The 12172-nt window shown below is 36.1% G+C and overlaps 2 protein-coding genes across 2 annotated transcripts in view; one reads left to right on the top strand and one right to left on the bottom strand.

Moving 5' to 3' along the window:
* Window positions 1-12172, top strand: part of Cks30A (Cyclin-dependent kinase subunit 30A) — a 204656-nt gene that overhangs the window by 188887 nt on the left and 3597 nt on the right. Inside the window, exons 2-3 of the mRNA XM_085943651.1 lie at window positions 3154-3650; window positions 4983-5627. Of these exons, the coding sequence (XP_085799777.1) occupies window positions 5584-5627 (44 nt within the window). The 5' untranslated portion in view covers window positions 3154-3650; window positions 4983-5583. The remainder of the gene's footprint in view (window positions 1-3153; window positions 3651-4982; window positions 5628-12172) is intronic.
* On the bottom strand, window positions 435-12152 carry LOC147074358 (DNA primase large subunit-like). Its single transcript, XM_085943625.1, has 7 exons — window positions 11894-12152; window positions 10108-10386; window positions 8964-9084; window positions 5114-5334; window positions 3471-3711; window positions 2310-2523; window positions 435-748 (listed from the first exon to the last, which is right to left on the bottom strand). The coding sequence occupies exons 1-7, from the start codon at window positions 11986-11988 to the stop codon at window positions 567-569; spliced, it is 1353 nt and encodes a 450-aa protein (XP_085799751.1). The 5' UTR covers window positions 11989-12152; the 3' UTR covers window positions 435-566.

Below are 12172 nucleotides of genomic sequence, written 5' to 3'. Positions count from 1 at the left end.
ATTTTTAACAGCTTCTGTCCATCAATAGCATATCTTTTATTAATTAATTCATTTTAATAATTTCATTAATTTTTAGTGAATCACATTTACGTTTGTTTGACATGTTTAGAATTAGATTAAATCGCAGTAAGTACGAATTCACATAAGTCAAATTCGCGTAAGTCGAGGACTTATTATACTTTATTTTTACGAGTATTTTATTTACAATTTATGCCATCGGGTTGCTATCATGGACAGTAATAAAATTCAAAAATGTTTAAAAAAAATATTTCAGAAGTGAAAATTTTATTGCAATGGCGAACTATTTTGGAAACAATTGAAAAATAAAAATTCAAATGAAAAATCAACTGTATTAAATTGATTTTTTATTTTAAACATAATTTATATTCAAATTATCACAATATAATAATACTTTAATAATAATAAAATTCGCTTCTTTCTCTTCCATAATAAGTACATATGTAAATATTTCACAACAATATGATTAGTACAAAAATAAAACAAAACAAAATGGCAAACAGCCCAATAGTTGACACTGTGTTCCTGAGATCTTAGTAAATAATTTCCTACGAATCGGTATCAGAATCATCATCTCTATAGTGCATCCTGCTGAGGGCGTAATACTGCACCGGATTGACTATCACTTCCAGTAAATCATCAACGTAATTTTGATGCGTCGATTTGAAAAATACGGCGCAAGCCTGACTGGGTTGCTTCTCTTCTACCAGTGACGAAACGTGTTTCATTTCTATAACAAACATAATAATAATATAGTCAACAGTTAAAATTATTATGTACGTAACTATATAAGATTACAAATGGATTTAAAATGTATTTTCTGATTTTACAAGGAGAAAGAGTTTGGACTAGTGAATCCAAACCTTAGCCAAAATTTTGATCCCGGGATTTCAGGATTATAATTTGACGATTTGGGATTAGCGTTTTTTTTCGATAGTTAATATTATTTTTTTTTCGTTCAATCTTGGAAATACGTGGGTTTAATGGAGTAAATAATATTGTCATATAGATAATAATGTGAAAGTATAATAGTTTTTTTATTTATTTATTTAAGAAAAGATGACATTCATAAAATTCGGCATAGAAACAAGTGCCTGCCTGCACGTCCGTGGCACTGGCGGTTAGACGCCGTTCGCGTGCCAAAACATCAGTGGCGTTTGGCTGGTTAAATGAATGAATTTATTATTTTTCTGATGTTTTTACGATTGTGTATGACAACAAAAATTGATTATTTATTATCCGTGAGCATCCCCCTGTGACATGTGTAGATACATAAACATTATTAAAATAATTTTGTACACATGCTAATTGACTGTGATTGATAAAAAAATCAATCCCGAAGGTTTCGGGATTATGTTTACTAATCCCGGGATTCATAGGTATCAAAAATTGTCCGGGATCCCGGGATTGGATTCCCTAGTTTGGAACTATCTCATGTTTCCATCAATCAAACCGTCCCGCACCACACCTGGTATTAACCGGTTCTATGCCTTCAGCGAGTTTTCTCGCTCTATGTGATCATGATCGACAGGCCGCACATACAAATTTCGCGAATTATCTCGTCTGACTTTAAACTCAAATTACTAGCCAGTGGCGATTGATTGGCATAATCTAAAAAATTAAACACACATTGACATCTGTTTGAATAATTATGAAATACTAAGCCACAAATTATCGGTATTACAGCGATTGAGGTAAGAGCTTCACTCTAAAAAAGGTTAATCGGGCAAATCATGATATATAAAGTTTTGATATGAGGCATCTTCAGTTGTCTACCCCTGGGAATGTCTCAGGTGCAGGTACTCAAGACTGAAGTCACCACGCACTAAAATGTTGAGTTTACTGGACTTTCAAACTATAAGTGCCCAAGGGAGAGGAGCATACTATAGGGACAAAATAAAAAGCATGTAACAAAACTTCCGAACAATCTAAGTGAAGAGATATTCACGTTCGCAATATGATGCTGTAATTTTGTTAAAAGTAACATAATTGGTAGTTATGGCAACTAGATCTGATTAGTATCTTGAAAAGTAGATCGACGAATCCATATTATTTTACATTTATATCTGGAAACCGTCGTGAGAAATTTATTAGTGAAGGTTCCAGATCGAAGTGATGTAGTATGAAGATCCATGTTTTGTGTACCGAACCGGTCCCAAATTTGAATAGAATCTATTTCAAGTACTTTGGATACATGGGAAGTAGGTGAAAATTGACTGTAAAATCTTAAAGTAAGTACAAGTACACAGACTCCTAAAAAATAATTTAATATTATAGAGTAGGTTTATCACCTTTGACAGTAAAATTGTAGTTATCAAACAACTTAAGTGTTTCTTTGGCATTTCTGAATGGGCATCCATTGCAATCATTCGGTGTAGTTTCTTTTGTATATTGAATTTTCTGGCACGGCATACAGTTGTAGCCGACATTCCTTCCTTCCAAGCCGTAAGTGTATCTGATGTAATAATCATAACGTTTTTTGAAATAGTCCTCCACATCCATCGTCTGTCAAAATAATATAATATACACATTAATTATCATGATTAGGAAAAATCAGGCCAGTTTCCTACTCGTGAGAGAGTATTCAGACCAAATCTACAACCTCCGATGTCTTCTTCAGAAGAGGCCATGAGGTAAATATGTAGTCCATTGTAAACTGATTTATGGAGAGAAGGTTTATGACAGTTTGCACTGCCCATCCCTCTGGCGTATAGTGTCTATATCGCACCGTGAGTGTAAAACCAAGGCATCTGCAAATTTTTCAATTTCGAGATTAAATGCAAAACAACTAAAAAAGTCGTGAACTTGATAATGTAAAAGTGAAGTAACTGAAAGAACATGCAATTATAATGTAGATATAAACCAAATATTATGTTTTTTTTTTAGAAACTCTATTTCTCCTAACAAAACGAAGACTTCAAACTCTAATATATCCAAAATATGCCTTTTGCAGATGCCTTGGTTTTACACTCACGGTGCGATATATCCACCAGTATAAGTTATCCTCTGAGTGAGGGTGCACATGCCAACATTTGACATAGCGTTCAATCGTTTTTGATGAGCTTAGTTCTAAATTCGAACACCGAACGAGTTATGATGGTATATCTATAATAATTCTGTTTTTTGTTCACCCAGGATCCATGTTTCGCACACGTTAATAACCCTAAAAGGGGTAGGTTAAGAGTCAACAGAGGCAAGTGTTTCTTCATCAAACATGAAAGTCCGGCTATATAAAAGATTATTTTGATCAGTGTTATGATGTGGACATTTACTGTCAGTGGGACCCAGAGATTTGGAAGTAGAATCCTATGACAGATCTTTGACTATCTGCAAGAGCGGTATCTGGCTACGTCGCTACAATCATATGCTCTGTAGTGTCTTTGATGAGCCGACGCTATTGGCCACAGTGTCATACTAATATCACCTTATTGGTTAAATGTGTTTCTAAATACCTGCAAAAAATGATTCCTGAAATACTGTAGCGTGTCCGAAATCGGCAAGCCTATGTCTCTAAGGAATGGTGTATACTGCTGTCTGCCTTGGTATCGGAGATGATGCGTAGCATTTAAATGCTCTGATATTTTCCGCATGCAAGGTGGAAAACTGACCGATAAGTCATCCAATGTCGACAGGTTAGTTTCATCCTCGTTCAACGATAATCCAAATAGGCCCAGTTTACATTTTTTTGAATATCTGAAAGAAAATGCGATATTTAACGAGAGAAGAGATTGTCTAAGTCTTTTTAAGGATGGCATTTCTGAAACGCTTTTAGTGTGGTAGATTGGCATTACCATTAACATTATTTCCAGCCATCTGTGGCTATTGACGTTTTGGTTATGTATGAATACATAATCTTTGTGATTGCACATCCAAACTAGTGATAACTGTGGGCCGCATGTGTCCCCTGGGATGATTTTATGTGGCCCAATAATGATTTTTCAAATAATAATGTGTTGAAGAACAAATAAGATTTTACTGTTTTGTGAAGCAATTATTCATCACTGATTTAAATAATTATAATATGATAAAATTTGTTGCCTTTCTATATACAATAATTGACACTCTTTGTCGTTTTACAGGTAACATTTGCTGTGAATGTTTTGGTTCTGGTACAAGTTGAATGTCATATTTATTTTTGTATTCAAAATATTTAGTCATATTGTACGTACATATCTAAAAATAAAACACTAATTAAGGCCATGCATTAGTTGAGGCACGGTCTAAAAAGATCGTCGCTAGGCGATGCGCGGATTGCGGGTGGCGGGTGAAAATGACGCCTGTCAAACGAAATATTAATTGTCATATAAATCCAACATACGTCCATTTTATGTTCTGTTTATTGTTCTATTAGTAACAATAATAATATATTCATTGACATGTTTTCTTTTTAAAGTAAATGGGTAACGTTTTTAGTCATCTTTACACGATTTTAGAATTAATTGACCCGTCGCCATCACGCAGCAAAGTGACGTGTTCCTGGGTCAACATTCTCTCAGTGAATGGCAGCGAGTCCAAAATTTCGTCGCGCGTACAGTTGAAAATTATTTGGCGTTTCACTGATGCGTCACCTTAATAAAACAAAAACATCCATTCTTATCAAGTGTCAAGTGTTTTTCTTGACAATAGCTGCACATTTAATAACTTTTAATAAATTCATGGATTTGACTATTAAATCTAAAATTGTCTTCAAAATGATTATGAATTTGACAAATGTGGGCAAAATTAGTGTGAAGCGCTTTACAAATGAATCAGCAATGCTAAATGACTGACAACTAATTTAAATGTTAGCCTGTTAACTGCACTGTCATATTCAGGATACATTCTCTAATAGTTTGTGTATTGACATGTTCAATACCTCTGTTTGTCTCTCTTGTCTTTTATAATTAATTATTGATTGCTCATTTTATTTTACCTTTTTTTATTTTTCAAATGATTTTATCCAATTGTAATATTTCATTTTACAGTATTACTAGTGGAGCTTTGTCAACTGGGACACCTTTAGCGACCCAAGACCTCTGGCTGCCTTCGGCCCCCGGTTTTCCTCAACGACAATGTTGGTAAATAATGAGAAGTCATTGAAAGGTTATAAACATACATCTCAACAAGTTTACCCAAATCGTCAATCATCTCGTGGAACCTGCTGTCTAGTTTGGCTGTGGACAATCCTATTCTGACCTGATGCATGAAGACGTTCAAGGACGCCATTCGGTGTGTCGCCGCCACAACATGCAGCTTCGAAACATCGATGTAGGCTTTCCCTCTGATCAGGTCCACTTGCCGTTTGGAAACAAGCGACTGGACGTACTCCCAAGGAATCTGAAATTGAAAATGTGATGATCATGTAAATACTGATGCGAGGGATTTTCTTCATATGCTCTAGTTACACGAGCAATCACTGACTTACTATCGCCGACCATATAGCCTGATCGAGAAGCTACTGAATCTATATGTAGAGTACAAAGTCTGTACATAGCTTTCACAAAAATATTCTCCAACCGCATAGAAACTGTGCTAGACAAGAACCAACTGAGAGAACGTGCTGGATTCAGAAGAGACTACAGCACAATGGATTATATAAATCAGTGGCGAAGGGTGACTTTTGGAAAGAGGTAGGCAGTGGATATCTGAGAAAAAGAGCACACTTGTCAGGTATACATACGGGAAATAAGAAGATACTATGATATTACTTACTAGAAACTTCAAAAACTCACTGACAACGTAAAATTGAGCGATGAGTTTACATTACGTATTTTTCGAAACATTTATAGACATCAAAAATCATTAGATAAGATTTATTTTTATTTTTAAAAACAATCTATATTTTTATTAATAATATATTAAATTATCTAATTATTAATTAGATAATTTAAATAAAAGAAGGAATGGTAAAAGCTGCGGAAGTCTCGATAGGACTGGCACCCAAGAAAGTAAAGTGCCCTTGGTACGACGACACTTGCCGACAAATGGTGGAGGAGAGAAGAGCAGAAAGAGCGCTCTATCTGCAAAATACGCAGAGCGAAGAAGCACAGAAACGATATAGCGAGACGTGCAAAAATGTCCGAAAGCATCTGAGAAAGTGCAAACGAAGCTTCATCAAAAGTAATTTTGAGCAGATGGAAGAAGAAGCAAAACGAAATAAAACTCGATCATTCTTCTCGAAAGTGAGCTTTGAAAAAAGAGGCTTTCAACCTAGCACGCTACAAATCAAAGATCAACAGGGTCAGATAGTGGCAAACAAAGAGCAAGTGCTAAACATATGGAAGTCCCATTTTGAAAACTTACTTCAACGCTCTGTACCAGATGAACCTTTGGAATCGCCAGAAATCGCGACAGCAGAACCTCTTATACCGCCACCAAATAAGGCAGAGTTGATGGGAGCACTGAGTTATTTAAAGAATAACAAATCGGCAGGAAACGATAATATTCCATCGGAGCTTCTCAAGCATGGAGGAGAAACCTTTCTTAGTGCCATGCTTGAGCTACTGCAACAAATATGGGAGGAAGAAAAGATCCCTGAAGCATGGAAAGAATCACTGGTCTGTCCTATCTTCAAGAAAGGGGACAAACTCAACTGTGCAAACTACCGTGGCATCTCTCTTCTTCCTACTGCATACAAAGTTCTGTCGAACATTATTCTCGAAAGAATTCTACCATATGCCGAAAACATTCTTGGTGACTACCAATGCGGCTTTAGACGAAACCGCAGTACTACCGATCAAATCTTTACACTGCGCCAAATCTTTGAAAAGAAATGGGAATACGCCCAAGATGTACACTGTCTCTTTGTAGATTTTAAAACCGCATATGACTCTATTGATAGAGAAGCTCTCTGGAATATATTGAAAGAATTTGAAATACCGTCAAAACTTATAAATATAATAAAAGTATGCATGGACGGATCCAGAAGTAGAATTCATATGCAAGGTAGTATATCAGAATCTTTTAAGGTGACAGCAGGACTAAAACAAGGCGACTCCTTATCACCAATGCTGTTCAACTTAGCTTTAGAGAAAGCCGTTAGAGAAGCTCTGAAAGCAGAAGGTGGAGTTACCCTGAATGGGTCCCATAAAATATTGGGCTACGCAGATGATTTGGTGGTGCTCGGAGAATCTGAAGAAGAAGTCAGAGATATTTTCACTCCTCTGGAGGACACAGCGAAAAGGTTGAATCTACGAGTAAATGTGGGAAAGACCAAGTATTTGAAAATGACAAGAGGCATTGAACCCTCTGGAAACATTGGAATAAGAAACTCCTCGTTCGAGAGAACCTCTCTCTTCAAGTACTTGGGCTCCAACATTACCTCTAAAAATGAAATGTCCCTAGAGCTCTCTGACCGACTGAGAAGTGGAAATGCAGCGTACTTCGCGCTGAGTCGTCTGTTCAGGTCCAAAATGCTGTCCATCAAAACGAAATTCCGGGTGTATAACGTGGTCATCAAGCCAATCGTCATGTATGGATGTGAAACGTGGGGTTTAACAGAAAAACAAGAAAAGGCGCTCCAAGTGTTTGAAAACAGAATCCTCCGGAGAATACTTGGACCCGTCAATGAGAACCACCGGTGGCGCATCCGCACAAACGCTGAGCTCTTCGACCGATACCAACCTAGAATCACTAATATTCTGAGGTCAAGAAGGCTCAGATGGGCGGGCCACGTTGTACGATCTGAACGATCTAGAACTCTCTATAGGATTTACAAAGGCACACCAGCTGGCACTCGACCTCTTGGCCGCCCTCGACGGAGATGGGCGGACAACATTCAAAGGGATGCGGAAAGGCTGGGGATAGTCAACTGGGAAGAGAGAGCGCTGGACAGAGATGCCTGGAAAAACGTTGTGCAGTCGGCCATGGACCTGAACGGCCCCTAGCGCCAGTTTAATAATAATAATTTAATAATAATAATAATTATTTTGGACACAGTGCAGTCATGAAAATATTTTGAGTGAAGGTTTTAGGCTCTGTGATAGGAGCCTTAGTGTGGGATTATATAAATAAAGTCGAACTTGGTTATTATGAGGAAGATGGTACCGACTGAATTTGCTCGTTATAAGCATTACTCGTTATATAACATTTTTTGCGCCACGTTCTATTTCAGCAATGAACATAAAAAATCTGAAAACCATCGTAAAATCCCCGAAACAAGGATGGCATTCACCTACTGACTTCACAAAGCTTGGATTTTTTACATGCAATTTCAACCATATGCATGGATATTTTTTCAATGTTGTCGGCGAAAACACCAACTTAGGTACCTACTTAGACACTTAACTAGTGTCATAAACGTAATCCGAGCCCGGCGGCATCCGTCTAGTTAACTGTCCGGTCAGATTTTATTGCTTATAGTCGAAAATGGTGTTTTTAAACGATCGACATATTAACAGTTTAGCTCGGTATACCCGAGAAGTAGCTCTTTAGAAAAGTGAATAAATGTATGGAGAAAATCATAAACTAAAATGTCAACGAATGTTTCCTCATTACATCCGAGATCTCGCTATTTCCATGATCGTAATAACCAAGTTCGACTGTATGTCAATATGCAATTAAAAAATGTTTTTCTTAAGAAAGTAGGCTTTAAATAATCGCCTAGTATGGAGTCTTCGCCACTGATATATAAGCTGTCAGGGTCAGATGATGACAATTTAAAAAGACCTGTTATTTAAGGAAGCACCCAGGGTTACCACTGAGAAGGATATCCCTATATCCAAGGACGGCGAACCTGTGACGCTTAGTGACACGCAGACCATTTTTAACCATTGTTAAACCGTTAAAGCCTGACCGATATAAACACAACGCAAACAACTATTTTTATTGATGAATTATTTCAAATCAAAAGTAAAACATGTAGGAAGGGATAGTTTTCAAGACAAGGAGGGTAGCCATTAAATGGTGGGTCACGATTAAATGAAAAAAAAAACACAAAATGCATACATATATTTTTCTTTACTAACTTTATAAACTTCTTTGACATCTGAAGCAGGCTTATAGTTCCGCTCTATGGGTTCACAAGCCAGTCCATTGCATAGCATATATTTCCTCTGCTCTTCTATTGGCATACCCATGAAGCGAAGTCTAAAAAATTGTAGTAGTTCATTAAATTATTTAAATTATCTAAACAATTACAGTAAGTCCTCGAGATGCGAATTCAACTTACGTGAATTCATACTTACGCAATTTAAAAAAAATATGTAGGTACCTATTTCTTATGTGTTTCTCTGCAATTCATACGTCATTTATTATCCATTTTATTTTCACCTATCCTTTAAAACTCACATATACTATTTAAAAAAAACTGCATGATTTTAAGTTTTATTCGACTTACACGAAAATCTTCGGAATAAAATTGTCACGTAAGTCGAGAACTTACTGTACACGAGTGGTGACTCATGGTAGTGAAACATGGTGCCTGACCTTCGTTGAAAATGATTGATTTCAGTAGGTATACATAATAAAAAGGAACCATGAGCCGGACAACCAAGTCGAACAGCAAATCATTATCGATTCCATAAGTTGCAAAAACTCCGATGGGTGGTCCAGTGCACAAAGCACTGGGCTTTCAGCCGGGGGATCCGGGTTTAATTCCGGTGAGGTCACAGTAATTATATTATGTGGTTTTCTCAAAGCCTGGATGTTTATGCGATCATTCCACTTCTACCATTTACAATGCTAGAGGCACTGTAGCGAGAGAATGTCTCATCTGATCGGAGCAATTCTGTTGTCAATTTGTCCATAAAGAATCAAACTAAGTAATACAATAATAAAAAAATAATTTCTACCCACAAAAATGGCTGAACCAAATAAGAAACAAAGACTCGGTGGAGCTTGTAGTAATAGTTCTGGCAGACAGTTTCAAAATTGGTGTACCAAAATGTATGGCGTAATTGAAAAAAGTGATAAAGCTATATGTGTGCTAATTAGTATGTTTTATGAGTAATATCTAGAACATCATAGTGTTTTAATAGAATTCTTAAAAACCATTTTTACTCCATGAAAAACTGTTCGGCACGTCACAGTCGAAAAATAATATAGTTTGACACGCGTACGTAAAAAGGTTCGCCAACCTGCAATAGAGCATACTTGTGAAGAACCACTTACCTAAATAAACGTGTCTCGTTTCTCAAAAACCAACTTCTTATGTTGTGTAATTTCATATTGACGACAGTGTGTGCCATAGCATACAGAATAATTTTCTCATAGTGTCTAACTTTCATTTCCTGAAATGTTTCGCTGCATTTCGTACAATGTACATAGGTATCCGGATGTTTTTCCTTTAATTCATCTAAAACAGCTGAATTCCATGAACTTGAGTGCTCACTGTGGGTTATAGAAGTCTTTTCTAGTAGGTGAAGGATCAATATTCGCTCTAAACATTTTCTACAGAAAAAAAGAGAATGTATACATTATACAACAAATTATTGTATTATCGATATTATTCATTAGTATCAAGGTAATATCATAGTACTCCATATCATTATTTTGATAAACCGGCTCCTCGATGCCTTCAGCGAATTTTCTCGCTCTTTGAGGCCGTGATCGATAAGCCGCACATACAAATTTCGCGAGTTATTTCGTGCGACTTTAAACTCAAATTACTAGCTACTGTCAATTGATTTGCATAATCTAAAAAATTTAAGAACCGCAGTGACATCTGTTTGAATAATTATGAAATACTAAGTCACAAAATATCGGTATTACAGCGATTTGCTTCGCTCTACATTCAACGTGTGTCGTTAAAAATCTGCGGACTGTCAGATACTGCCATAGTAATATCGTGAGGCTTTTTCTATAATCTAAGCGCGAGGCATAGAAAAGGTTTAGGTATTTTCAGACGAAAACCTAACATAACCTAATCATTTTTGGGTTACATTAAGGCCATGCATTAGTTGAGGCACGGTCTAAAAAGATCGTTGCTAGGCGATGTGCGGATTGCGGGTCGCGGGTGCAAAAGACGCCTGTCAAACGAAATATTATTTCTCATATAAATCCAACATACGTCCATTTTATGTTCTGTTTATTATTCTATTAGTAACAATAATAATATATTCATTGACATGTTTTCTTTTTAAAGTAAATGGGTAACGTTTTTAGTCATCTTTACACGATTTTAGAATTAATTGGCCCGTCGCCATCACGCAGCAAAGTGACGTATGTCTAACTCGACATTCTCTCAATGAATGCGAAGCGAGTACAAAATTTCGTCGCGCGTCAGTGTTGCCATATTTTGAAAGTGGAATTATAGTACAAAGCCTCCAAAATTATAGTATTTGGGGATAAAATATAGTACGCGTTGTCATCTGTTGAAAATGAAAATTTTCCCAATTTTTTAGTCGACTCGTTTTTATTAGGTGAAATATTTCGTCGCGGGCCGCAGGTTCCCAATTTTTCATGGTCGGCTTGTTTTTTTTAGGAAAAATATTTCGCCGCGGGCCGCAAATTTCCAAATTTCCGAAGACCACTCGATTGCGAAATGGCAAGTGCAAAATTATAGTACTTTTATGTAAAATTATAGTACGATTTTCAAAATTATAGTATTTTGGGCGTACTATACCTATTTTATATCGTACATAGTACGCGGACCAAAATTATAGTACAAATACTATAATTATAGTACGGTTGGCAACACTGTCGCGCGTACAGTTGAAAATTATTTGGCGTTTCACTGATGCGTCACCTTAAGTAGGTTGTGTTAGGTTTTTCGTCTCAAAAGACCTCGATCACAAAAACGATATGGAGTACTATAAAATTACCTCTATTTTAAGTGACAATACGAGTCACTTATTACCGCTAAATTTTAGCTATAATATTATTAACAATTTAAGAAAACAAACATACTTTTGAAATAGCTAGGTACCTATAGGTATATAATATTATGTTCACTTACTTTTTCATAAATTTTAATGTGATGATTCCTTGAGGCATTGCATTTACTGGATTGAAAATAGCTCTGTTAGAATTATAAAAATCTATTAATGCCATTATTTGGATATTATACCAGCTTTCTTCGCCTTTTTGACAGAAAAGTCACTTTCTTTTGCCCATTCAAAATATCACATTAAGCTTTTTAAAGATATAAAGCTGTAATGAATGTATTTTGACATTTTTCTTTAGAAAAGGTATACTTGGTGCAATAATTATAATAAAATTAATTTATATATATATA

This window comes from Rhyacophila brunnea, unplaced genomic scaffold (genome assembly GCF_057557595.1).
Source record: "Rhyacophila brunnea isolate RB1 unplaced genomic scaffold, BYU_Rbru_1.0 scaffold_16, whole genome shotgun sequence".
Taxonomy (NCBI): Eukaryota; Metazoa; Arthropoda; class Insecta; order Trichoptera; family Rhyacophilidae; genus Rhyacophila; species Rhyacophila brunnea.
The sequence above is the reverse complement of the archived record's forward strand: the minus strand, read 5'-3'. Positions and strand labels throughout refer to the sequence as shown.

Bases quoted from the DNA above. Each gene is read 5' to 3' on its own strand.
- LOC147074358 (XM_085943625.1), bottom strand. From the start codon at position 11,988: ATGGCATTAATAGATTTTTATAATTCTAACAGAGCTATTTTCAATCCA. The intron at 9,085-10,107 runs GTAAGTGGTTCT...ACAATTTTTTAG, and splicing joins AACGAGACACGTTTATTTAG to ACTTCGCTTCATGGGTATGC. The intron at 3,712-5,113 runs GTATGTTTATAA...ATTTTCTTTCAG, and splicing joins TTGGGTAAACTTGTTGAGAT to ATATTCAAAAAAATGTAAAC.